General features: G+C 37.7%; 4 protein-coding genes across 4 annotated transcripts; 1 reads left to right on the forward strand and 3 right to left on the reverse strand.

Annotated features, from left to right (window-relative positions):
• Nucleotides 1–1,100: 1,100 nt before the first annotated feature.
• Nucleotides 1,101–3,144, reverse strand: LOC148732702 (tetratricopeptide repeat protein 28-like). Its single transcript, XM_088759170.1, has one exon. The coding sequence runs from the start codon at nt 3,142–3,144 to the stop codon at nt 1,996–1,998; it is 1,149 nt and encodes a 382-aa protein (XP_088615296.1). The 3' UTR covers nt 1,101–1,995.
• Nucleotides 3,145–3,370: 226 nt separating this feature from the next.
• On the reverse strand, nt 3,371–7,096 carry LOC148732703 (uncharacterized). The gene is made up of 3 exons (XM_088757890.1): nt 6,483–7,096; nt 4,069–4,578; nt 3,371–3,978 (listed from the first exon to the last, which is right to left on the reverse strand). Exons 1-3 carry the CDS (start codon nt 7,007–7,009, stop codon nt 3,387–3,389), a joined length of 1,629 nt encoding a protein of 542 aa, XP_088614016.1. The 5' UTR covers nt 7,010–7,096; the 3' UTR covers nt 3,371–3,386.
• A 6,482-nt stretch (nt 7,097–13,578) lies between these two features.
• Nucleotides 13,579–20,693, forward strand: LOC111324704 (very-long-chain (3R)-3-hydroxyacyl-CoA dehydratase). The gene is made up of 12 exons (XM_022928329.2): nt 13,579–13,716; nt 13,804–13,846; nt 14,907–14,980; nt 15,118–15,184; nt 15,318–15,448; nt 16,335–16,404; nt 17,084–17,194; nt 18,191–18,318; nt 19,222–19,334; nt 19,978–20,084; nt 20,229–20,360; nt 20,487–20,693. The coding sequence occupies exons 1-12, from the start codon at nt 13,594–13,596 to the stop codon at nt 20,561–20,563; spliced, it is 1,176 nt and encodes a 391-aa protein (XP_022784064.2). The 5' UTR covers nt 13,579–13,593; the 3' UTR covers nt 20,564–20,693.
• A 2,450-nt stretch (nt 20,694–23,143) lies between these two features.
• Nucleotides 23,144–26,320, reverse strand: LOC111324712 (alpha-endosulfine). The gene is made up of 4 exons (XM_022928340.2): nt 26,186–26,320; nt 26,032–26,118; nt 25,775–25,934; nt 23,144–23,414 (listed from the first exon to the last, which is right to left on the reverse strand). The coding sequence occupies exons 1-4, from the start codon at nt 26,222–26,224 to the stop codon at nt 23,359–23,361; spliced, it is 342 nt and encodes a 113-aa protein (XP_022784075.1). The 5' UTR covers nt 26,225–26,320; the 3' UTR covers nt 23,144–23,358.
• Between the last annotated feature and the right edge of the window lie 1,268 nt (nt 26,321–27,588).

The following is a 27,588-nucleotide window of genomic DNA, read 5'->3' on the forward strand; positions in this document are numbered from 1 at the left end:
AAAGAATTTATCATGAAAAACGAATTTTGATTGTTGGAATATCATGATTATAACATAATTTGGCTTAATGCGCGATTTTAATCGCGTGTGGCTCGTTGAAGTGTATGTCAAAAGGATGTATTAGACGGGTAGTTTTTTCTAGAAATGCTACTCGCTAGGAGCGCACCATGAGTTGAGTTGCATGCATCTGTGCACTGAGGACACCACGAATTCCCCGTGGGGAGCAGTGATTGTCTTCTCACTTGCAATCTTGTCATCTTGTCTGCCTTTCAAGTAATCGGTGACAGGCTGGTTCTCACTGCTGAGAGTGTGAAGAAATGAAAAGAACGCCAAAAAATTCTCGAGAGAAAATTGTCGGACCTCATGTAATTGCTTTTTAATTGGAAGTATCTTAAAATGGTCTGGTCAATCAGTTTGACAACAAAGATATTCTCTGTTGTTATCCAACTACAGCTAGACGAGTACGAATAACGCCATAGACGAGTACAAACATCACGCGGTATTTGTACTCGTCTATTGTAGTAGGAGTTAAACTGGTTTTCTCGCATCGCGCAAGCGAAGAATTGGATTGTAGTTACGGAAAAAAAAAAAAGTGGCGGACAATTTCAACTATATTTCCGACGACGAAGAGTCAGAATGGCTGGTAAACATAGATCCAAGTTCATTTGATGAATCGAACGAAGAAAAACAGCTTGACGATCAGAAAATTTCTTCATTTAATGAAGAAAATAGAAACAGCAACACAACAACGCGCCAATTCCGTTCCGCTTCGCATACTTCTGTCACGCACTCCCCGTAAATAAATATCCGCGAAATTCGCCCGCAGAAACAACAGTTTGGCGTGTTGGATAATAAATAACTTATTAGACGTTTTGTTGTGTAGTATCGCTGAGTATTTTTACTCGTTATTTGTATTTTGACTCGCCTTACGGACTCGTCAAAATACGACACAACTCGTAAAAATACTCAGCGATACTACACAACAAAACGTCTAATAAGATATATGTACCTGAAATCTCGCAGAGCGCAATCAGCTCAGTTTAAGTCATAAAACAAACTGGTTTCTTTTTAAGAAAACATTATAGATACTTGCACTTTATTTAATACTTAGAATGCTTGGTCCTTCCTTCCTTCCTTCGCCCCAACACGTTGGGCGCGGATACAGTGAGTAGTCTGCTTGACTTAGGAAGTTATGTATTTGACGAGACAAAAAAAAGAAGCATTAAAACATATATGACTATGAAAATATATAAATGGCTCATCTTAACAAATTTTGTCGCAATGTAAACTTTCATTTCCCATGGCTTTAAAATAGTAAATTTTTCATACAAAATTTCAATTAAAAAGCTAAGCGTAACGGCAATAGATATGTACGCTTAACTTGGTGGCGAGCGCTCCGCGCACGATAAAACTTTCTGTAGGATTATTACTTATTTCCTCGCCATAAAAATGAAAAAATGAGTAAGAATAAAAACATAACATAGCTATACCCCACTGCTAGTAAACGTCTTTTCATTATACTCGTGATCACAGTTATTTGTTAGAAGGTTAAAATATTTTAAACCTTTAAAACGACCTTCGGATTATAAATGTATCTAGTCCGAATTCAAATTTTCTTGATATGACTTAATCATTACTTTCGAAGAAAAATAACTTGAAATTGGTTTGGCTTGAGTGACCATCGCTTCGAAGAAAATTAAATCAAAGCTTATTTTGCTGAACTATTTAACTAACATGCAGCTTCCGGAAAAAAAATGTGCTTTTTTTTAACTAAAATCTTGAATGGTTCATTATGAAATGTCCAGTTCCAGATTATTAAATGAAGATATCGATGGGCCTTCTTTTAAAGAAATGTTTGTCTTTAGATATCATTCCTGTCCTTTAAAGATGACGTCCTCCTACTACAAGGAAACAATTCGAACATTTCCAAGTTTTCTCAATCCATTACATTTCGATGTGGTGGGTCAACTTTATTAGTGGTTCTCAGGGTGTAGATCACACTTTCCGATTTTCAAAGTCAAATGCCACGTTGTCGCCAATTAGTATGAATGTAGCCCATTGATTAACTTCGTTAAAGCCGTTATTTCTCATCCATTTCCTGGCCTGGTGTAGAGATTCACTGGCATTTTCACCGCGGTACAAATGTTTGTAAAAGCAAGTCATGAACTGCTCCGTGGCTTCGTCCTCTAGAGCCCACCGCGCTGCTAACACTGAGCGAGCACCGGATCCAAGAAAAGCTCGAGCGATTCCAATAACTCCCTCGGTTCTAATCTGTCCACGAGCACTGTGACAACAGCTTAGAACCACCAGTTTAGCACGCAGCTGAATTTTTGAAATATCCTCCATCGTCAAAAGGTAGGCTTCCTCTCGGGGAACACGGCTGTTTGTACGCTCGGGGGAAAGAAAAATCTCTCCTCTTTCGTCAGAGCCATGAGCAGCAAAATGAATCAGGCTCGCGGAGTTCATTGCTTCCAGCACAGCCTGCTTTGTTGCATGGTTTCCAATCAAGGCTGTCACGCCAAGGAGTTCTGCAATCATATCTGCCTCCTTTTTTGCTTTCGGCAATGGTGTTATTTCCTTGCGTCTGTCTTTGTACAATACCACACCAACAACAGGATCACCCACTATCAGTGCACCTGTTTGATTGTGGTAGTCTGAAGGACTGTCCTGAATGAGCTTCAGAGTCGTCAAAGACGGAACGATGCGGATCCTTTTTGTTTCTGATAACCATTTGCCTTCTTGGTCAATCAAGGCCGCAAATGGAACTTGGTACATGCAGGGATCAGGGACAATTATGATCTCGGGCTCTTCCAGTAGATGGACCACGGGAGCGATGATAATCATGTAACACAAGTGAAGATTAGTTCCAATGGTATCTTTGACAGGGTTGGAAAAGCTTTCTCTTAAAAACTCATCCAAGTCAGGTACTAATCCGGTCTTCTCGTTTTTGTCCAGACTAACTTTCTTTTCTGAGAAACGTACCACTCCAGTTGGCTTCTGAATCCAAAACCGTACATTTCCTTTACCAACCGAGATGTAAAGGCAGGTACAGTCAGTTTCTTTCGTAATTATGTATTGAATACCGTACCATGAATGTGGATTTCCTGAGATCTGCGGCTCTTTGGTAGAATATCGAGCTGCCATCAAGTCGGCTAGGCTTCTTACCCGTCTCAGCTCTTCGACATAAAGAGCAACTTGTGGCTTCCCGGTTTTAGAAAGCAGATAACTGAGCAACTCGTAGGGAAAGGTACCATGTTCCTCTAAAAGAGATACTTTGAACCGATCGCTGTCTTTAAGAAAACCACGCAGTGTATCGAATTTCTCAATGCTCTGATAAAGATACAAAAGGGCTTCTTTGCGATCACATTGAGATAACTTCAAAGCTGTTAGATCACAAAGGACCGGAACTGAAACTCTTCCAGGTTGAGTCCGATATCCCTGCTTAATGAGAGTGCCTTTTGAAAATAGTCTTCAGCCACTTCATATTTTCGAAGCAAATGAAAACATTGTGCTAAACCTGCGTAAGAGGCTGCTTCTCCCGGTTTGTCGCCATATTTCGTGTAGATTGTCAGGGATTTCTTGAAACATTCTCGGGCCTTGTCACACAGACCAGACTGATGAAAATTGTTTCCAAGTAGTAGGTAATCGCTTGCTTCCCCATGTCTGTCTTTAATTTTTATTCTAATTGTCCGTGCTTTCTCTAGAAAGTCGTCGGCTCTTGGATATTTCCCGCGGGACAAAAACAAGGCTGTTAGCTGTCCATAAATGTTTGCCTCTATTCTTCTGGCATTTATTCTTACCGCAGTTTGCAGACCAGCCTCGAAATATCTTTCAGCCTTGCCAAATTCACCGAGTACTCTGAAAATCGCCCCAAGGTCTCGATAGCTTGCTGCTTCTCCGTGTTTATCGCCGATTTCTATTTGGATAGCCAGTGCTTTCTCGTGATACTCTCGGGCCTTGTCATATTCAAAAAGCGATTAGAATAATGTTCCAAAGTTTCCGTAGCTTGTTGCTTCTCCGTTTTTATCGCCGATTTCGATTCGGATAGCGAGTGCTTTCTCCTGATACTCTCGGGCCTTGTTATATTCAAAAAGCGATTGGAGCAATGTTCCAAGGTTTCCGTAGCTTCCTGCTTCTTCGTGTTTGTCGCCGATTTCGATTCGAATAGCGAGTGCTTTCTCCTGATACTCTCGGGCCTTGTCATATTCAAAAAGCGATTGAAACAATGTTCCAAGGTTTCCGTAGCTTGCTGCTTCTCCCTGTTTAACGCCGATTTTGATTTGGATAGCGAGTGCTTTCTCCTGATACTCTCGAGCCTTGTCATAATTACCAAGAATTTGAAATATTGTTTCTAGGTTTCCGTAGCTTGCTGCTTCTCCTTCTTTCTTTCCCATGTCGATTAGGATAGCGAGAGCATTCTCCTGATACTCTCGGGCCTTGTCATATTTACTGAGCGATTGAAACAATGTTCCTAGGTTTCCTAGGTTTCCTAGGCTTGCTGCTTCTCCTTGTTTATCGCCAACTTCGATTAGGATAGCGAGTGCTTTCTCCTGATACTCTCGGGCCTTGTCATATTTGCTAAGCAATTCGAACAATGTTCCTAAGTTTCCGTAGCTTACTGCTTCTCCTCGTTTATCGCCGATTTTGATTCGGATAGCAAGTGCTTTCTCTTGATACTCTCGGGCCTTGTTGTATTCACCAAGCGATTGGAACAATGTTCCAAAGTTCCGTAGCTTGTTGCTTCTCCGCGTTTATCGCCAATTTCGATTTGGATAGCTAATGCTTTCTCCTGATACCCTCGGGCCTTGTCTATTCACCAAGCGATTGGAACAATCTTCCAAAGTTTCCGTAGTTTGTTTCTTCTCCGTGTTTATCGCCAGTTACGATTTGGATAACTAATGCTTTCTCCTGATACTCTCGGGCCTTGTCATAATCACCAAGCGATTGGAACAATGTTCCAAGGTTTCTGTAGCTTGTTGCTTCTCCGTGTTTATCGCCAACTTCGATTTGGATAGCTAGTGCTTTCTCTTAATACTCTCGGGCCTTGTTATATACACCAAGCGATTGGAACAATGTGCTTAGCTTGCCGTAACTCGCTGCTTCTCCGTGTTTATCGCCAATTTCGATTTGGATAGCTAGTGCTTTCTCCTGATTCTCCCGGGCCTTGTCATATGCACCAATCGATTGGAACAATGTTCCAAAGCTTCCGTAGCTTGTTGCTTCTCCACATTTATCGCCAATTTCGATTTGGATAGCTAATGCTTTCTCCTGATACCCTCGGGCCTTGTCATATTCACCAAGCGATTGGAACAAACTTCCAAAGTTTCCGTACATTGTTACTTCTCCGTGTTTATCGCCAATTTCGATTTGGATAGCTAATGCTTTCTCCTGATACTCTCGGGCCTTGTCATATTCACCAATCGATTGGAACAATGTTCCAAAGTTTCCGTAGCTTGTTGCTTCTCCCTGTTTATCGCCAATTTCGATTTGGATAGCTAATGCTTTCTCCTGATACTCTCGGGCCTTGTCATAATCACCAAGCGATTGGAACAATGTTCCAAAGTTTCTGTAGCTTGTTGCTTCTCCGTGTTTATCGCCAATTTCGATTTGGATAGCTAGTGCTTTCTCCTGATTCTCCCGGGCCTTGTCATATGCACCAATCGATTGGAACAATGTTCCAAAGTTTCCGTAGCTTGTTGCTTCTACGTGTTTATCGCCAATTTCGATTTGGATAGCTAATGCTTTCTCCTGATACTCTCGGGCCTCGTCATAATCACCAAGCGATTGGAACAATGTTCCAAAGTTTCTGTAGCTTGTTGCTTTTCCGTGTTTATCGCCAATTTCGATTTGGATAGCTAGTGCTTTCTCCTGATTCTCCCGGGCCTTGTCATATTCACCAATCGATTGGAACAATGTTCCAAAGTTTCCGTAGCTTGTTGCTTCTCCGTGTTTATCGCCAATTTCGATTTGGATAGCTAACGCTTTCTCCTGATACTCTCGGGCCTTGTCATATATATCAAGCGATTGGAACAATGTTCTTAGCTTGCCGTAACTCGCTACTTCTCCTTGTTTATCGCCGATTTCAATTAGGATAGTGAGTGCTTTCTTCTGATATTCTCGGGCCTTGTTATATTCGCCAAGTGATTGGAACGTTTTTCCAAGATTGCTGTAGCTTGCTGCCTCTCCTTTTTTATGGCCGATTTCGATTCGGAGAGCAAGCGACTTCTCCTGATACTCTTGGGCCCTTTCATATTCACCAAGCGATTGAAACAATGTTCCTAGCTTGCCGTAGCTGACTGCTTCTCTTTGTTTATCGCCGATTTTGATTAGGATAGCGAGTGCTTTCTCCTGATACTCTAGGGCGTTGTCATATTCACCAAGCGATTGGAACAATGTTCCTAGGTTTCCGCAGCTTGCTGCCTCACCCTCTTTGTTTTTAATTTTCTCACTGATTGCAAGTGCTTTCTTTAGATGCGTTTCACAATCGTGATAATCTCCCAAAAAAATGAAGCACCGCCGACATGTTTCCATGACTCTGAGCCTCTCCTTCTTTGTCACCATTCGTTCTCATGATGTCAACTGCTGACTCAAATATTGTTCTGGCCTTCACAAACTTATTTTGAGCGTAAAGTATGTTCGCCAAACTAAGAAGGAGCCTTCCTTTTTCGACACTGTCATCAGAGTCTTGGGAAAGGTGAAGGAGCTTCCTGAGGCATTTTTCTTCACTTGTATTGTCGTTCATAGCCTTGTACGCTTTTGCCATTGTGATGTAGATAACACGCAAACTTGTATTGGCCAATGAACTATCCATAATCGGCGCCTGACTGTGTAGCACTATTAAACATTCCTTGCATAACTCGATGGGTTGTGACACACGACAAGTTTTAAGGAGGAAGTCAGCTACTAAATAACTTATGCATATACCCAACGGGAGTTTTACTGTGCTGTCCATCTTGGTCCTGTTCGTTTTTGGTGAAAAAATTAAAAGATCAAACATGAAGAATCTCATGCAAATAATTCAAAGGTCTTCTAACTATTTCGATTGAAAATCGCTTGTCCTGCAGGTTATCAAATGTGTGAATGGGAACCTAACATATCGTCCTTTTTTCCTATTTCAGTTCCCTGCGCTGTCTCACTTTCTGCCATTTTTTCCCTGTAATTTTTTTTCGCGCGTAGCCGCGTATCTTGTGATAGCCAGTTTGAAGGGTTTAATCGAAGGATAAATCTGCTTTCAGGAACGTTAACTTATTTTATTCCTAGATTAGCTGTCTTAGGTCAGGTCAGGCATTGGTTTGCTTGCCACCGGATAATTATAAAAACCGGCACTACTTGTCTCATGGTTCTGGAAATCAGCGACTCAACCGGCGACCCTTGGATGGCGTAGAGGGTGAAACTGGGCAACCTGTTAGAATTATAAACAATATGCAGTGGACCAGTTACTTGGGGTGAGACTGGACATCCTGGTAGATGAACAACATTTTTTATCGCACCGTCCTTTAGGGACATTTGCCAGTCGGTGCATCATGACATGAACTACACAAATAGCAGAGATAAACAAATCTAGCATCTGGTCAGTCACTGCAACAGATACTGAAGTCAGCTTGTCATGGCCTGTCCTTGCCATTGATTACACCTCTATCATACCCGGCTAGGATGACCCCCAGTTTAACAAGTTCCACGCTGATCTGTTCTCACTCCGACAGGTAGCGGAAAGTATGTTAGGAGCAGGTAGGGAGAAGACAAGGAAAACAGAAGCCTTATGCGTAGCAGAATGGAATGTACGCATTCCGTTGGGCAAGCCAACATCACAGCGCCCAGACAGAAAGACTGCTCTTGTAGCCTTGGAAATGAACAGATACAATGAAGGCATAGCTGCGCTTAGTGAGACAAGATTACTTGGACATGACAGTTTTGAAGATCATGGTAAATCAACTCAAGAAAGGAAAGAAGCAGGAGTAGGCTTTGCGGTAAGAAAAGAGATAGCAGCAATGCTTTATGAGGAACTGGTGCCATAACAGGATATTGACTATGGCACTCCCATTACAGCGGAAGATGCTTGCCATCTTCATCAACGTGATCAAGAACGTAATGGGAAGCCCATAAAGTACCTCAAGACTGAAAGGATGCAAGTATCGTTCCTTTGTTTTAAGAAAGGTAACGGGACAAGTTGTGGAAATTACCGAGGTGTATCACTGCTGGCCATTGTTATTAAAATTCTCGCAAGTGTATTTCTGAACAGGCTCAATGAACACACCTCGCAGAATGTACTACCGGAAACCCAGTGCGGCTTTAGGAGTGGAACAAGCACAATGAACATGATTTTCTGCTTGAGACAGGTCCAGGAAAAGTGTATCGAACTGAACATGCCGCTTCAATACTGTATCGTAACAAGGACTTTGGCAGATACTCAAGAAATATGGCTGCACAGTGAAGTTTGTAAACCGGATCGAGGCACTCCATACAGGGATACAAGCCAACGTGTCAATAAGTGGTTCGGTGTCTAAAGACTTTTCAGTGAGCAATGGGGTGAAACAAAGGTGTGTGCTGGCGCCTACACTCTTTTCACTATATCTGGAAGCAGTTCTCGAGGTGAAGTTCAAAGACACCTCAGAAGGAGTACACATTCAAATAAGGAAAGAAGCAGACTTGTTCAATGCGATATAGTTCAAAAACAAGGGTAAAACATCGACAAAGGTAGTAAGAGAATTGCTCTTTGCCGATGAACGTAACCTAGTTACACACAGTGTGGAAGACATGCCATCTTTGTGGAGAAATTTGTAAGAGCAACTAGTCAATCTAACCTCAAAATCAACATTAAAAAGACAGAATGCCTTCATCAACTTGAACCACCAAAGTTCAAGTTATCAACATCACTACCGGAAGAGATCAGCATCAGTACAGAACCACTAGTCAAGTATACGACTTTCAAGTACCTCGGGAGTGTTGTTTCAGAGAATTCAAGGCTAGAGGATGAACTCTCTCTCAGAATGAGAAGAGGGAGTGTTATGTATGGAAAATTGAGGAAGAGACTGTGGAATAACCGACATGTGTCTGTTCGTGTGTAACACAAAGTGTACAGAGCGACAGTACTGGCTACTCTAGTGTATGGTGCTGAGTCTTGGACTATCCCTAGGGTGCAGGTACAGAAACTTCACGCATACATGATGACACACCTACCTCATCACGAACCTTTCATGGAAAGACAAGATAACCAAGATAGAAGTGCTGGATCGAACTGATCTACCATCAATGGACGTCATGCTAAGAAAGATGATGTGGCTCAGTCGTGCTGAGAGGATGGATCACTAGCGTCTCCCTAAGCAGCTACTCCATTCGCAGTTATGCGAATGCAAGCGCAATCAGGGTAGACAAAGGCGGAGATACAAAGACACTGTAAAAGAAACCTGAATAGGTTGGGTATAGACAGGAGTTCCTAGCAGTAGAAGGCGAAGGACAGAGCTGTGTGGGGGAATTTGTCCAGACCTAATAAATACAATCATTGTCGCACCCGAAAGACTACTATGATGATGATGAGCTATCTTTGGGATAAAAAATGTTTACGGTTCTTATCCCTACGATAGCTAGTCCAAGGATAAGAAATTCAAAAACTTTTTATCTCTAGGATAGCTAATCTAGAAATAAAATAACGATTGAAATTGTAGTTTTGTCGACTGCCGACGCCCCGTTCTAATATTTCTACGTAATTAGGATGGATATCATGTTCAGTCGTTTCCACGGATACGACTGGACATGATATCCATGATATCCAACGTCGCCGAAAATTTAGCTTTTATACTTTTTTTTAGCGTTTTTAGTTCAGATCCAAACATTTTAAAGTTTTAATCGTGAACACTGAGCGCCCAAGCAGTACTGATGTTTTAACCTAGATCTAATAACCTAATAACCTCAGTCTTATCTCTAAGCCAATGGTGTTCTGCTGTCAAGTTGTGCGCTAAAATGTCGGACATAATTTTGCAGGGCTCAGTCTGAGAACGCTATATTTGTTCTCTTCCAAGAAAGAAGTAAAAAAAATTTTTGCCTTCTCTTGCCTTCGTAATTATAAGTAGCCTACTGCACACTGGCAATGAATTATTCGATGACTCAGTGGAAAAACTGTCACATAATATGATAGCATCACTTTAGTTATTTTCTAATAACGACGGCTTCTTCGACCGCCATTTGATGAAATTTCGTCGAGGTTTGCAAAAAAATATCAAACTTTTATTTTACAACAGTTGTTCTTCCTGTTGGGAATAAAACGCAAGGAGAAGGGGGTATCTAAGGGTATCTTTGGGTACGTGCATTTCACCGCTTTCCCATATTTTATTTTTGAAAAAATCTTGGTATGCTTTCCCCCCGCCACCTTTTTAAAAATAAGAAATGCCACCCATGCCTTAGACTCTGTTAAATTGTGCTTAAGCTGTGAACTAGCTATTGTGACTCATAGAGATAACAGGCCATAACTAATGTGAACCTCAAAGGAGAACAAATTGCTGGTAATTCGGTGATGTTTAAGAATCATCTTGTTTTTCTTTTTTATAATCTTTATGATTAATTAGTTCACTGTTGATATCATGCAAATCATACCCATCGGAAAATGAAAAGTTTATGAAGAGTCAGTCATGCATCACACAGAGATAGCTTACCTTTCGGAGCCAAAAGCTTCAACTGGATTCTACTGTGATCGATCTCTGGATGAAAATCCAACTGTTCAAAGACAATGAATTTCGGGGCCTAAAGTCCGCTGTAAAACAAGATGAGCATGATTTCAGTTTTTCACGCTCAAATCCATCATCATCAATAATTATTGTTAGAAATACAAAACCGAAATACAATGATGTGTTGGGATGAAACGACCAAACATTTGGGTATTTATCTATACGATTCTTCTTGGACTATCTTCGTCCTGTGGGTCGAAAAAGTAAATTTAGGTCATCCCTCTGCTTTAGTTGATTTCCATTTTTCAGACACCAAAATAAGTAGTTGGCTAGATCCTACAAAAGGTAGAGGTTGAAGATGGGGGTCAGATTAGAACGTGGCTCGAAAGAGTTAATTTTGATCGGTGTTGATTTGTGTACAATTCAATCGATAAAGTCCTATCGAATTTATTTCTGATTCTGAGTGCAATTACAAATGGTTAAAGCAACCTCGCTGCTTGTAATTTTTCTTTTATTAATGTATTTTTTTTCAGTTCTCATCACAGATGCCATAAATGTCACTCTTACGACCAGACTGACATGATCGAGATATCTTTGTAGCTCGTTTGGTATGCCGGATCTTGTTGCTAAACTAAATTATTTACATTATATATATTAGTATATATTAAGTAACAGTAGCAGATAAACGCGATAGTACTCACCATGAATTGTAGCCTTCATGACTTGCTTTAAAAATAAACCTTGCTAATATTAATAAACTTCACCAATATTGATAAACCTTACAAATATTTCCCTAAACACACGTCCATATCGGACAGCCAATGAGATGTGTTTTCTCTTTTTTCTAACTTTCGTTGTTATTTTCGTCCTACCGTTTCTTCCTGCCATTGGCTCATTTGCTCTACGTGGAAAGAAATTTTTTCCGAAAAAAAATGGCGATAAAAGATTTTTTTATGCCATCAGCGATCCCAGCAAGATAATAAGGCTGGAGTGAAATTTGGCTCCCGAGCTATGCAAAATTTAAAATAGGAGAACCTGAAGTGAAATTGCTATTTGCTGCTTGGAAACGGCTTAACTTAGCAACGGGATATTGGTGAGAAATCAAACATATTAGGACTGGCTCCACGAGCGGGAAATACGAAGTGAATCTTTTGATCTGATTGGTTACTCGCTCTCTCGCCCGCTCTTTGATCTTGCAAACAAAAACGTGCTTATAGACAGCTTAAATACACACGTTATGACTTCTGAAAAGTTCATTTTATAACAGGAAAATAGTTTTTTGTAAGTTTTACAGCAGTCACTGTAAAACACCTCTTTGCAACTATTAAAACAAAGAGAACCGCTATAAGCTTTGTGAATTTGTTTGAAATTCTTTAGTGTTATCTTTTAGCATTATAAAAATACATCACTGACTACATCTGTTCGGTCAAGATGGGCAAGTTTATTTTTGGCATTTTAACCGTCTCGGATTTCATCCCAGTTTGCAAAAACGTAAAAAAAAAAAAAAAACTAGCCTCGTACGTCGTGGCGCGTGAGTCCACTCTTTAGCCAATGGCACTAGGCGAGAAGGCAATCAGGTTTGTTAGGATTCTCAAGATTATGACATCAAGGCCTTCTGCTTTATCATTTCCTCCATTTACAAAAAGGTAGGTGCTGCAAACCTTCGCTGGTACTAAGCAAACTACCAGTACAACCAGGAAAACAAGTCATAACTCAGTGATAAGAAACGATTCCCATCGAAAGCTCTTGTCATATTACGAATTGTACTTTTAGATACAATAAATATCTTAAAAGGTTGACTGCGCTGAGGAATACTGTGCGACTTTTGACCTTGAAATCAATTTTTACTGTCTGCAGCCACTCAGTCTAACGGTTTACACCCTGACATCTGTTTGCATATTCTCCATACTGTTCTCTATACATTTCTAAAGGTGCTGACAATTAAGGAGAATTAGTTTAACAATCGAGCTTATTCAGTTGATGATCATTTCCTTTATTCTCGTAACCTTAATGTTTGATTCCTGGGTGATATTTCAAGGAGATATGAGATGATAATCACTCTCGAGGGTCAAAGAGTTAAGGCGCTCAGGTGTTGGAGAAAAGCGATACAGCGGGCGAGCATAAAACGACGGTTATTTTGGAAACCAAGGCGTCCTTTTTTCCTTTTTCACATATTTTATTATTAATAGTTCGGCTAATTTTTCGATCGTTTCTACCGAATGAAAACTCGGAACACACATGTAGTTAGTGGCATAAGATGGTGAAGTGTTGTTCACTGGTAAAGTTAACTGAATTAGGAAGAAACTCCTTTCCCAAGTATCTCCAAAGTAACCGACGAACTAAGTAACCTTTTGATTTCGTAACTTTTCAGTTTCCAGAATATGTTGTTGGAGTTCTTTACATGCTTGTTGGAATCATGGAACTAAGACTGGTAAGAATGGCTAAAACAGCAAAACATTTCGTTTCGTGGTGCAGTGCGGTAATTAATGGTATACGCTCAGCTAAAAACGCCTTGAAAACTAAACTAAATTTGTCCCGAGATGCAAAGCACTTTACGCTGGTTACTGCAAATTTTGGTTTCCTTCCTAGCCGCTCTTTGGTCTGTCACGCACCGTTCACTTTAAGTGTAATGCGACATTCCAAATGACGGCTCCGACACTTAGTGAGAAAATTTTTGTCGCCTCTCTATTGATGCTTGTTCTGTGCCCATCCGTCTTCTGTCTTCTAACTTGAAGTCAACTTCGTTTTTCTTCTTTCTTGAGTTTCCTGCTAACGTTGGCTACTGTTTCCAAAATCTACTTTTGCTATGCATTCACAGGTGCAGATGTAAATCAGCGTAGTGTTTACTTTTATTCGGGTGTGAAACGTTTTCCTCTACTCAGTGGTAGGTTGCCCAATTTTAAACCCATCATGCTTTGTATGTGTTCTTCAGGTCATGGCGCTTTGCATCATAGGTAATCTAAGAGTTTCGAAGATGGCGGCGGTTTTTAAACCAATAATTCGATGGGCTCAAAGCAAGGAACGAGTATTTTTAACACTGGAGTTGTCAGATGTTCAGGTTTGGTACTTCCTGCTAAAAAAACATTCCAGTTTGTATCTAACCGTTTGTGATATTTCATTTACATTTCGTGTAATTCTTTTGCAGTATCCAGCCGTGGAACTGACAAGCAACCGGCTGGTCTTTCAAGGTAAGCAGGCCAGTTTACATTATGTATTCCAAGGAGCATTGATAATATTCCTTGTTCACACTAAAACCTAAGTAGCTAACAATAAAGAGAACCATAAGAATTTGAAATTATCACTGCATCTATGTTTTCGATGCTGTATGTACACTGCACCTGTTTTAAAAGCTGCATCAAAACTGTTTTCTTTCGTTTCTCTGCCTTCGATAAAGAAAGGTTTCTTTTAATAATACTGTCAGCCGCCTTTAAATGCAACTATTGGGATACACCAAATGGGCATAGAGATACACGTATCTATAAGAAGAGCTGAAGGAAAATAGCAATGACAACAACTCTTACAAAGAAAAAAAATATCAGTAAATATAAATTCTCGATTACAGCATACGTTGTATGTTTGAATTATATAAACATGTTTCGGACCTTTTCTTTTCATTTTCCTTTCCTGATGCAACTGGATATGAATTATAGTATTTGTCTACAGCAGGAGCCCTTTTAATGAGTTTCTGCCTGTACTAAAACAGCGTTCTCTTGGAATACACCTGTGTCATTTTTAATGAATACTTTACAAGAGTTTCATTACATTACTTTTTAAGTGCCAAACCTTTTAAGGTACATGCCAAAAAAAACAAAAACATTAAAACTAGAAATGAACTTCTTCTCGCCCCATATGAAGGTATGCAGGTAATGAACCTTGTCTGTCATGGTGTTGGTACCCAGGTCCTGCCTTCTAATGACAAATGAGCCTTTATTTCCTAGATATGGAAATATAAATTCTCCTAACAGTTTTGATACATAAACCAGTAAAGAGTTGTCAATAATAAGTAATTCATTAGTCAGCATGAGGGTGTAGTTTTGACAGAAGAGCTAATTCTCTGTTCTCGAATCAAAGGAGATGTGCTGGAGCAGGTAGGGAGAAGTTATCATCCGAGCACAAGAGTTGAATTGTGTGAAGCCTTAGATTCACACCAGAGATTTGATCTCTTAAATTTCAGTTGTGTATTGCTTCTCCCAGTTACAGCAATGTATTAAGCAGTAATTTCAGGTCTGCAAATGATTTATATTATAGGATTTGGTCATGGAGCTAGAGGGGAACAACAGTACCATGTGGACATTGATTTCTATAGGCCTGTTGATATTACAGTGAGTCTCTTTTTTATTATCATTTTTTTTTTTTATTTTGATGTGTGATTTCTCTGTTGTAGAGAATTCTGTCATGCTTTGATAATGCTTTCATAAGGAACAATTGCAGTTTGATTGATTTAATCATTGACTTCTAGGCAAGCAGTCATAAAGTTCTGGATCGTCATGTGGAGTTTTCCATTGCTAAGTTAAAAGGACAGCATGGTAGGCACTATCTCTAATGGCAGTCACATTGTGGTTGGAATTTAGTAGGAATTCGATCTATGATTTAAGAACTTTATAGATTCTTTTTTAATTTTATTCATTAAAAAATGTGCATTGTTTCTTCTGTGCTCAGAATTTTGGCCACGTCTTATTGTGGATGAACAAAAGCCAGCCTGGTTGAAGGTCAATTTTGATCGATGGCAAAGTGGAGATACATCTGATAGTGAAGAAGATGATGAACAGGAAGAACGAGCAAAACTGGAGGTGAATCAAATCAAACACAGGTCATTGTTAGTCATTGGCCGAAATGATGATGAAGGAAACTTTTTGAGAACTTAATGAGTACCCTCCAAACTGATCAGAGAGTGATTGATCTAGACAAATTGAAGGGAAGATATCTTGTTCTGAACCATGTCAAGTGAAAAGTTTCTATCTGTAACCAGAAGTTTTAACATTTTTGTTTGATTTAATTCTCAACTTGTTAGCTCAGCAATTTGGGTTTGTGTATAGTATAGTTACTCTAGCACAAGTATAATCTAGTATTAAAACTGATATTCAATATGCTATCTTGTACAAATGTTCGAAAAATATTATATTAAATCAACCATTTAAAAAAAATTGAGTGACCAAGACAGAATTTGTCATTTTAATATCAAACAATAAGTGATGAGAATAAAGGAAAATATCAATCAGTGGATTACTACTGGATCCAATAACAAATTCTCCATGCTAAAATCATAGGAGCTGTTAGACAGACAGTAAAGAGAATTACTATAGATCTTATGAATGAAAGGGTTAATATGCTTCTTATCAGCAACAAACAATAAATTTTGAAAGCTGAACCTGTTATCCCACATTTGTTTGAAACTCGACAGAAATTTTTGAAGTATTTTTAGTTACAAGGCCTACAGTATGATAGTCTCCTCTCGCAGCCGTTCTTTGTCTCAGGATCCCTGTGTCTCCCTCCCCATTTGTGGGGAGGGAGACGCAGGGATCCCGAGACAAAGAATGGCTGTGAGAGGAGACTAACAGTATGACTGTGAGAGTGTTTTTGTGTCGATTCTTAATGACAATTTAATATTATTGAGTTGATCACTAAGAAAAAATTGATGGCGAGATGTGTAACTAATACATGTATGTTGGCTTTCAGAACTTGATGGCTAATACCAAAGCCATGGAATTAGATTTGGACAATGAAATAGAGAAAACCAAAAAAGAAGGTACATGTATGCATTAATCTAATGTTCCAAATTACAAAGAATTATGCACATGACTGTTGAAGACAGTGCATCAAGTTCCTTTCTCTTATTCCATGAAAATAATCTACCCACAAAATAATCAAGAATTCTGTTCAAAAGCAAGATTGGGTATCCAGCTGTGACCTAAACCCTCAGAAACAGAAAAAGTGCATAGTCTAAATAAATATCGAACATTCTTTTAACCAAGCTTGAGGTCAAGGAGCCTGTACATCTGTTTGTTTTATTCTCATGGCTCAACATAAAAAAAAGAGCAGTTTGGTCATTATCTAACTTTCATGATATCACACTTTTTCAAAATGGATTTACCATTGCATGATCAAAAGATAATATCAGATAATTCCACTTTCCAGTGCCTAAAGGGTTATATTTACTTCATCTTGTCTTTTTCAAGTAGCCATATTTTAATCTGGGTTTATTATTATCATGGGGTTAGTGTATGTTTCATGTGCCTGTTTGTGGAATTTGACCTGTTTACACCAAGTGTTTGCTGTTGTTAGCAAAAATTATTAGAGCTTCCAGTCAGTGAAAATACGAAGTCATTACTAGGTGATTTTTAATGTTCCCACCTCCTTAACTTCTAAACCATCGTAAAAATTTGTTTAAATTAAAAATGTGAAAAACAAAGCCTTTTTTTTTTTAGTTTTCAGATTTATACGTACATTCTACTTGGTTGTGTATAATCTCATGCAAGGAGGATTATATCTTTACATAACTTCAGTCCTTGTGTACAAAGTAATTTTTCAAGGAACAGGTACAGGTTGCTTTAATTTATTTTTGTTGTTGGTAGAAGAAATACATAATATTTTGTCTTTTTGTATAGGTAATCACATGATTTGGAGTGCAATTTGGAATAAATAGGCATGATTAAATTTTTTCAAAGACTAACAAAATTGCTTGAGCCCATAGGGTGAGTGCAATTTGTGGTCTTTGAAAAAATTTACAAGTGCTTATTTATTCCAAATTGCACGAGAAAATCATGTGATTATCTATTAATAATATACATGAAAAAATACGAGGTAGCTTCTCATAACTACACAGAAGAAAAGTGTGCGCATCACGTGCAAAAATAATTTATTCAAACCCTGCAAGTGACATTGACCTTGACATTGACCAATCATTCTGACCAATCAGAATGTCTGGTTTGTTTCTTTCTTTGTACTGAATTAACCCTCTTCTGCACTGAATTAACTGAAAACTGCATTCATCTTAACCAATCAGAACTGAGAAATTTTTTCATGTATATTATTAGTTACTAAATATGGTATAGCACTTACTAGTTTATTATTTTTTTCAAACTTCAATTAATCAGTCAGATAAGATTTAACATATTTCTTTGAGTTACTATATTGACAGTGTTTTGGTGCCTTTTGTATCATCAAGGTTTTACTCTTCAACCCCAAATGATTATCATCTAATTTCTCCTTACAATATCACCCCTGAATCAAACAGTACGGTCAGGAGATTAAAAAAAATTAATGATCACCAATTTACATGTAAGAAACTCTTGATTTTCAAACAAGTCCTTGTTGTCATTACTGCAGGAAATGTTGACAGATCACTGTTAAGGATATGAATACTAACATTTGGGTGTAAAGGGTTAATTATGATTACTATTTTGTCCAATTATATCTCAGTCTAGATGAATGAACAGTATTTTAAAACACATCCCAAGTAAATTTTTCAATAGATAATTCAGTCAAATTCAAGTAACCAAGTCTGGTTATAATGAATGTATTTAATATTTTAGCTGCCTTCTCTGAAGCCTACAACTCAGTCAGTGATGTACTGGCTTCTTGTCAGTTGGCTGCCTTCTTGGAGGTTATTCATCCTATAGTTGGCATTGTAAAGACTGGTGCCCTAGCTCCCTTCATGCAGGTACATTTTAAAGTTTTTAACATACATTTTAGGTATGGTATTTGAAATAAATCATGGTTGACATGTGTTTTATTGGTAACAAATTAATCCTGGAAAATTAAACTGTACTTCAAGCAGGTCAACAAGTTTGACAGCTTTTGGTGCCTGTGGTCACTGATTACTTGTTGCCAGTGATGGGGTAGCTTCCTACACATTCTTTTCCCTAAAGAATGGCATTACCAAAGCCCATTGATTCTGTTTTCGTCATCTTCTTCATGCCCATAATGATGTCCTCCTGGTGTTTAGGGCAGCAACAAAGGAACGCCACTCGTCTGTCAGGGGCCATCTTTTGAATGGTCCCCCAGGAGTGATGAAGGGTCTTCAGTTCCGCCTCCACTGCCAGGTGTTCTTCGGCTGTCCTCACCTTCGTGTCAGTGGCTTCTTTTTGGCTTTCACCACTGTCATTCATATGAGTATTTTGCGATGATTCTGGAAGCCTGTCACACCCAGTAGTGTTGATTTCCCTTGTTGCCATTTCTGTAACATGCATCTTTTTTATGGAACAGGGTTAGCCCTGTGTCCAACCCCTAACCTGGAGGACATTGATTCTGTCTAAATGTACAATGTAATGTAACATGTGTACTTTAATTCCATAGTCAACTAATGTTCTTATGTAAATTTTTATTACAAAGCTCAGAATTAATAACCTTAGCTGTGACACTGTGGCTCTCAAAGTTGTCAGCATGTACAATTTAGGGCATTATGGATCACTTTATGTCACTATTGATTTGTTGTGATTAAAGATAATTGTTTGGGTACTATTTTACAGGTTTTTGATTTGTCTTGATCAAAGATAATCGTTTAGGTAGTCTTTTTTAGGTTTTTTAATTTTTCAAAGATAATCATTTGGGTACTCTTTTATAGGTTTTTGGCCGAAACTTGGTGCTTTTCTTGGTAGTTGTTGCAAATAAAGAGCTCCATGAACTTGTAGCTGTATATGGTCTTTTCATTGTATGGTCTCTCATTGAAGTTGTACGGTAAGCTTTTAAATCATGAAATTAAAGATGAAGCCTTTACATCCTAACATCAGTATCCATATTCTCCATTCTCACAAAGATAATTCATTTAACCCATCAGAGTGACTTGCATCTCATATCTCCTTTCAATATCACCATTAATGTCACAAGAACAAAGGAAATGACTGCAGATTATAGAAGCTCTTGATTCTTAAACAAATTCTCCTTGTTGGTACGTCAGGAACTATTCAGAGAACACTATGGAGAATGTGCGAAGTGACATTAGGGTGTTCTCAAGGTCAATAATGATAGTGTAGGAATTTTAAGGCTGCTAATTATTTCAGGCAGACAGCTTTTACTGAGGCATGGATAATTTTGGCTATCTTATCTTGAAAACTGACTTTAATAATTTTGTTCGAGTTGTTTTCACGAAAACTTTTGTCTCTAATGTTATGCTTACATGTACATGGACATGTACAGTGTACTGAACAAAAAGTATTGGTTATTTGTCAGCAGAACTCAATTAAAAGTGTTGATCACATTTGAGATACCAATTAAGACAACACTGGTGTTGGTACATCCTGTTCTTGGGTGGTGCACTTTGATGCTCAGATGAGGACATAAATCTTTTTCTGTGTTTTGCTGTGCTCTTGTCTTACTTTAGGTACCCATTTTACGCCTCTCAGATTGTTGGCATAAGGATTGAACCACTGATGTGGCTTCGATACACATTATGGATTCCTCTGTATCCCCTAGGTGTACTCTTTGAAGGTAACAAGGCCAGACCAGTCATTTGTGAAGCAATATTTCTGTGGTCAGATACTATTTTTGAGCATTACACTACCACTAACATTTATTTTTAATGTCCATAAAATTTTATCTTCAGCGTTGATTCTTTTTGTTACAATCTTGCAGTTACTCTCATATGGAAAGCAATTCCTTTGCTGGATGAATCCGAGAGATTCTCTGTCAAACTTCCAAATGCACTTAACTTCAGTTTCAGCTTTGCTTGGTTCCTTAGAGTATACCTTATCTTCCTTGTTATTGGTGAGTATGCCTAGTTCAAATTTAAATGACAGCAAATAGAAAAACCTTAGTTTGATGAGGAATTTATTAAAACTGGTCAATCATGACTGATTAACTTTAGAGACTGATCAATTGTCTTTTTTTCAGGTGGCTGTCACATGATGAAACACATGTATGCCCTGCGACAACGAAGATATGGCAAAAAGAAATCAAAAACAAAATAACAACTTTCTCCTTAAGTAATAACTATAACACAAAGGCCTGACCATGCCTGCCAAGACCTCAAAAGCCAGACCACTCAAGAACAGTTTAGACTGCCTTTGATAGTTTGTACTGTATATTAAAAAAAAAGAACAGTTGTCATAAAGGTATTCTGTTCAGTGCTGCAATTTTGACTGTGGTAAGCCAACAAGCACTTATACTTTTCAACTCATTTATCAAAGAAAACTTATGTAACAAAGAAATTGGAACAAGGTTACATCAAGGGAAAGTGTGTTCTCCATGTAGCTTTAAAAAGGGAACACTTGGGTACTGTAATTACAATGTTCAGCATTAATGGTCAGGCAGAACTATCACCTTGGTGGGCTGGATTTCTGCCATTTCTATTTGAGGTAGCAGTGCGTGTTTTAAATCCCAAACAAAAGTTGGCTATCAAGACTGTACTTTTGGCTGAGAGTACCATTAATTATGAAGCATATCAAATCAATGGGTTTCCAAGGAGATTACCATAGAGTCACAACATGACAACTAACTCATCTTACCTAGTTTTTCTAGGATGTGCACCTCTAATGTGCAATTGGCCAAGTATGAGCAAGCTAGTGGCATTCAAAGTCAACTTGTTCACATCATAAAAGCATTTTAAATGAACGATTCTCAAACCCTACCCTTGTTGATGTACAATTCTCCCTCCATACATACACTTAGGAAGACAGGTTTAAGAGTGCAGTATCCCCTCCTAAGAAATAATTTGACCTTCTGATAACTAAATTTAGATCCCCGAGGCTAATGCAATTCAATTTGCAAAGGGTATCTATAAAAATCTGGAACTATTCCAACTCACAAAATGTCAACAAGGTTAACTTTATTGCTTTTAGATTTATGGTGCACAATTTCATCCACTAATACTTTTGACTCCAGTTCATGATTTAACTGAGTTGAACTTTATCTTACATTCAATAGTTTTTTAACATGCTTTAAAGAAATATTTTAAAGTAGATTTAAATAGTTTAAAGCTTAATTACAGTGTTACAAATCACTTTGATATCTTAGCCACCAAATTTCAACCTTGATGAAAGTCGTCTTGAGCTTGCCAACCTGTATGATTATTTGGTCAAATATAAGAATATAAAAACATGAGTATCACACTGTTCTTTATGGTGTTTCTTTCTGAAAGACAATCAGGTATTGCTAGAAAGTATGATTAACAATTAAGCAAAAGCAGGCTATATTCGTGCAAAGATGGGAAGACATCAACGCTGTTGTGACAACCGTGTTTACATACTTGCATCTAAACACACCAATGTACCAATAAGAGTGCTCCTACTATCTGAAATATTCCATAGTTAAAGGGTTTTAAGGACACATCTAAATGAGATCATGGCTACAAATTGATATGAATTGTTTGCTTCAAGAGAGAGAACTGTCCCTCAAAATTCAATGCCTCACCTCATAACTAAATCCTTTGTAAGCACTAATCTGAAGATCCTTTGAAACTTCAATCAAATAATTAAAAGGTAATAAAAAACATCAGTCTGGGTTTTTATTTCTAACGAATGCTGTTAGGCACAAGTACCTGTATGTACCACTTTGGGATAGACTAGAATTGACAGGTAGCAATAAGTCCTGGATTCAATTGAAGTATAATAATGCATCTGCGAGTGAAGAATAGTCACAGCTTTAACCAAATGAATGAAAACCTGCACAGGTGTGGTAGTAGCTCAGGTCAATACAGCACTAGTGACTCACTCTGATGACAAGATTTACGTTCTCCCTTAGCCCTCTCACTTCCTCTTGTTAATTAAGAACTCCAGTCAGCAAAAAATGCAGACCAATAAATTAGAAGCATAAAGGTGAAAGGTCTTCAAAAATTAAAATATTCTCCTTCTTTATCAGGTTTTAATTGAGTAAGCCACAAAAATGAGCATATCATAATTGACGATTCATTTTTTCAATCTATCTATTAATAATAAACTACAAGTTTTTAAAAAAAAAAATTACTGGAAAGAGAAAAGCAGAGGAAAGTCACTCTTGACACTTAGAAAATTGCTTTACTGCCAACTAAAGAAATCTTATCTGATATAATATGTTAGGGTAACTTTATTTCATTCCAACAATTTTACAAGAAGTTTAAGAGTCCACCAACCTGTTTTAGCATTAGACTGTTGGAGGAAAGATTTGTTTGAGCTAGGACTTTCTTAGCAATTTGTACATTTTAATACACAGTTTCTACCTTTTTCTGAACAAAACTAGTTAAGTAGCTGAGTATTTCTCCTTTAAAGTAGCAACTGCAGACAACTATAAACATGCTTAAATGATGATAATTCAGTTTTATAAATAATGAATGTACAAGGAAAATGTATACATAATCATGCAGCTGGCATTTAGAAAGCACAAACAAGTTGTTTGAGAACTAAAGCTCATGCTGCAGGGAAACCTATGCCCTATGCAATTGAATAAAGAAAAGCCATAAATAATTATTTAACCAAGTTATTATACAATTACTTATTAACAAAAAATAGTTTTTCTTCAGTGAATAACTCAATACAAAGTTAATCATGTCAAGTTATGATAGCTGAAGCAGTAGATAAGCTGAGAAAGAGAACATTTTATCCCAAAAAATAGTGAAAGTGTTACAAACTTTAAAGGCAAGTACAGCATTTATGTTACACTACTTCATAAAATCATGTAAAGCATTATCACTTCAGAAAATTAATGAATCATGCACACTTCTGCTGACCATTAAAGTGTCACTTTAAGTTTAACTGAGGATGAAGTCTTGTGCACTCTCCAAACCAGAAGTTTACTGATCCATTACAAGGTTAAACTCTCCACTTCTTGCACGAGTGTGATAGTCCGCTGCAGCATAGAGCAAGAATGGAATTATTATATCTCCAAATACAATGAAGGGTGCATGACAGAGTTAAACAAGTTATTATTATTTACACAAAATTGAAAGCAGTTAAAGTCATTATGGACAAAAAGGTCACACAAAGGCAGTAATTTAGGTATAATGAAGAGTTAAAAAGGTAAGAAAACTTTTAAAATCAGAAACAGGATTATTGATCTTGTTACAGCATATTAGGCAGGTTAAGACACAAACTCGGAGGTTAAATAAAATAATCAAATCGATGTCTATGCATGATAACTTAAAATTTTAAACACAATTATAGCCAGAAAAAATGAACAACCTTAACACAAACCCTCACCAATTTTTTCCCTCAGAAATACTATATAACAAAGGACAATGTTCACTCATGTACTCTCGGCATAAATAAACATTTCAGTCTGCTCCCTTTTTAAAGGGATGCCTAAATAACCTCTTCCAAGGGGTGAACAATCTGTGTATATCTCAAAGAAGCATACTTTCTTTGGTAGGATTTGGATCCAAAGTGATCCAAATCATGACACATCACAGAAAGTTGAGAGACCAAGGACTCATCTTTTCCTTTTATTGACCATGTCTGAGTGATGTTGAATCACTTATCATTGATCTAAAATTAATAATGAGCACCTTGACCCATAGATATATAAAAAAAAAGAATCCAAAAGACTTTCTGATTTATTAAGTATGGCACCTTTGCTAAGATACTGCCATAAATTTACACAGTTAACAACACAATATTGACCAGTTTTTCATTTCTTAAAAATCTGTCAGTTTCAAGCTGCCAAATATTATTCACAAATTTACCAGCTCCTACAAAGGGTTTGCTATTCTTGATGCTCAAAGACCTAAATTTCAACTAAAACAGTGCAAAAGATTTTAATTTGCAACAATCTTTCTTTTCTTGATTGTTTTTATTTTATGTACATTCATGTACATGTAATAAAGCAAATGTAAAAGACTGGAAAGTTTTGGTTTGTTTTAAAAATTCTTCTAACCATTTATTCAGGATTCTATCCAAAAAAATATACACTAGGTTCACATCAGCCTTTACAGATGAGTGATCAAACTGAAGAAGCTAAGGAATTGAAATATCAGTTCATAAACAGTTTGAAAAGTATCACTCTGGTAAACAGTAAGTTTGAAGCTCAAAAAAATTCACAGCTTACAAAATTAGTTTGGTCAAATGCATGTTGCAGCTAAACAACTACCAGTAAATACCCAAAATTACATGAACAGTGTAGGGGGAATGTTATGAGATGATTAAGCATGAGATGATTAAGTGTTACCAATGAGAAACAAAACTAGCTGTTAGCAATGTTGACATGAAATGATTGGAAACTATCACAAAATTTCTTCCACAGTCATTTCACCTGTTTTGCAGTAGACATCTAGACATTTTAAGAGGTTCTGTCTGTATTTCAAGAAGCATATTACCTAAAACTGATGATATGCTTCTTGTCCTGCATTGGGCTGCATGTTGGTACTTTCCACATATCAAATTTACAGTCTAGTCAGCAAATGTAAGTTCAGCTGAATTTGACACTTACTTTCCCTCTACAATCATTACACAGTGGCAAAAAAATCCTACGTGCAAGAGCAGTTGATTGGGGTTTATTTGACAACCTATATGAATATTATCAGTTTTCTGAATTATTACCTCCATTGCCACAACAAAAAACATAAAGCAATTCCTTGAAGTACAATGTAGAGTTTTCAGAAACAGAACAGTATACCCCTTGCCCTATGGAACACGAGTACTTTCCCAGCGATATCAAAGATTGACACTTCTCTGACAATGATTGAATGTTCCACCTATACTAAACACTGAATGTACAGTGGTAAGCTCAAACTTTCCCCATGTGTATACCGCGTAAATGATTGTAAATTACGTACTCTGTAGGAGCAGTATACTGTATCAACTTTGTCATTTAGAGCACTTTAAATGCCAAGGTTAGAGTAAACGATTCGTTGCAAATACAAGTTGAAGAGAATCATTCGACCTTAGTTGACTCCCTAACTTGCTCTTGTAAAATTTATTCAAAACATACTACTTATGATACAGTTAAGAGCCTTACACAGGTATAAAAATCGCTAGTTTGGCCTGTAAACTTGATTTTAAATTCACAATTCACGAATATTACATGGTAAATTAAAGAATTTACCAACAGTCTTTACCAAAATATAATTCTAACACACAAGATTCACAAACAACCTACTGTCCAAAAAGCGGATGTAAAGAAGTTGCGTGCAATATTATCTGTTGTTCAGTTTGCAGCTGAAAACTACCGTGTTACCGCCACTGGCGGCTGCTCTTGGCCTTCCACCAACTTACTAGGCACAGAAGTTTTCCTGTGTGGGATGTTGTCGGGTGTGGGAATGGCTTTTCCGACTCCCATCGGTAATTTCCCTCTGTTGCCAATGGCCGCTGCGGCAGGACCGGCTTTTTTCTCGCTCTTCGCCATGGCGTAATCGCCAGAATCAAAATATTTAACCTAAACGAGAAAGATGTAGCGTTCAGAAAAACGATTAACGGTCAAAAAATCTATGAAAAGTGAAAGGATTTTTTTAATAGTGAATTAAATAACATACCCCTCTTTGCATTCTCTTTTTCAAAATATCAGTGGCCACTGGTTTCTTCCCCGGAAACTTGAGCGCCAGTTTCTGCTCTTCGGTGAGCTAAAAGACAGAAAATGGTATGGGTAAATGAAACACAAACTTAGTTATGGGTATGAGCGAATTTTACCTCACTCGGCTTTTCTTCTAGACCCGTTTCTTCACTCATCTTCCAAGGCACTCTCAGGCTCTAATGGCGGACTTCAACTGCAAACTACTGTGATTTCCAAATTTGGAAGAAGACTCTTTACCCACCTACCACTCGATAGGGGCAAGATCTGGAGAACTGTGCGGTGGTGGGGTCGGGTGGACACTTTAATTCATTGAGCAAGGGAGGTTCGAAGACTAAATGCGAGAATTTGGCGAAAATCTATGCTTACCCCGTTCCTCGCTTTAGGAACATTCGATATTTCGATATTTAATAATAATAATAATAATAATAATAATAATAATAATAATAATAATAATAATAATAATAATAATAATAATAATAATCCGGGACACCGGATTACAAGTCCAGCACCCTAACCACTCAGCCACACCGCCTCTTTAATCTTTTCGGTTGCGATACAATATACATGCAGCCACCAAAATTTTGTAATTAAAACTTTTAGAGAATCAAGATAGGTTAAGTCCTTTTATTTGTAGCCCTACCACCCAGGCATGTAATCGTGTTAAAGAACTCAATTCTCTCACGGTCATACGGATAAAAAGGACCATGGATTATTTGTACGACATCATCTATGACCTTGTAACTTGAAATTCTGTCCTTTTGAAATTTTCATCTTTAAATCAGCTCGTTAAGCTTTCTAGCGTAAGCTGCCTGCCTGGTCAAACCGTTTTCAAATCATCCTATGTCACACGCCTTTTCATCACAAGGGCAAGAGCATACTTCTAACACATCATCTTCATCCAAATCTGATTCGACTTCAGACTCTTTTAACCGGCCTTCATTTGAGTCGCTGTTGTTGAATCAGAGACATCTTGGGGACCCTCATTATCACTTCTCCATTGAGATGATCTATAGAGAAAACGATTAATCGGCCGATTCCTGACAGACCGTTAAAATGACTTATTGGTGTTATTCTGACTTTAGACTAGATAGAGCGGATGATTAACCTATAAAACGATGAATTCAAGGTTTTGCAGCTCTTAAAAGGAATTTTGATGGTGTCAAAATGAATGAAAACTTTGACTATTATTTATTGTGTACCCCTTACAGATTAATCTTTAAATAGCTCGTAATAATGATAATGTGTTTAATGTAGGTTTGCATCAGGCATATTTACTTTTCAGTGTCCGAATATAACGGTCAATATCCAAGTCGATTGCATTTAAGGTAAAACAATTTCAATGCAATTTTGTTGTTTCGTTTCGTAAATTAAATAAGCGTTGCCTTTAGTGACAGACATATTTAATTACAAGACTCGTGATTGACATAAATTCCGTACAGTGATTTAAAAGTGTTAGCTTATCATGTTTTAAATCAGTTTTCAGAAGAATCAATAACATCTACATCTACATTTTAATACG

The sequence above is a fragment of the Stylophora pistillata genome, chromosome 4 (genome assembly GCF_964205215.1).
Source record: "Stylophora pistillata chromosome 4, jaStyPist1.2, whole genome shotgun sequence".
In the NCBI taxonomy this organism is placed as follows: Eukaryota; Metazoa; Cnidaria; class Anthozoa; order Scleractinia; family Pocilloporidae; genus Stylophora; species Stylophora pistillata.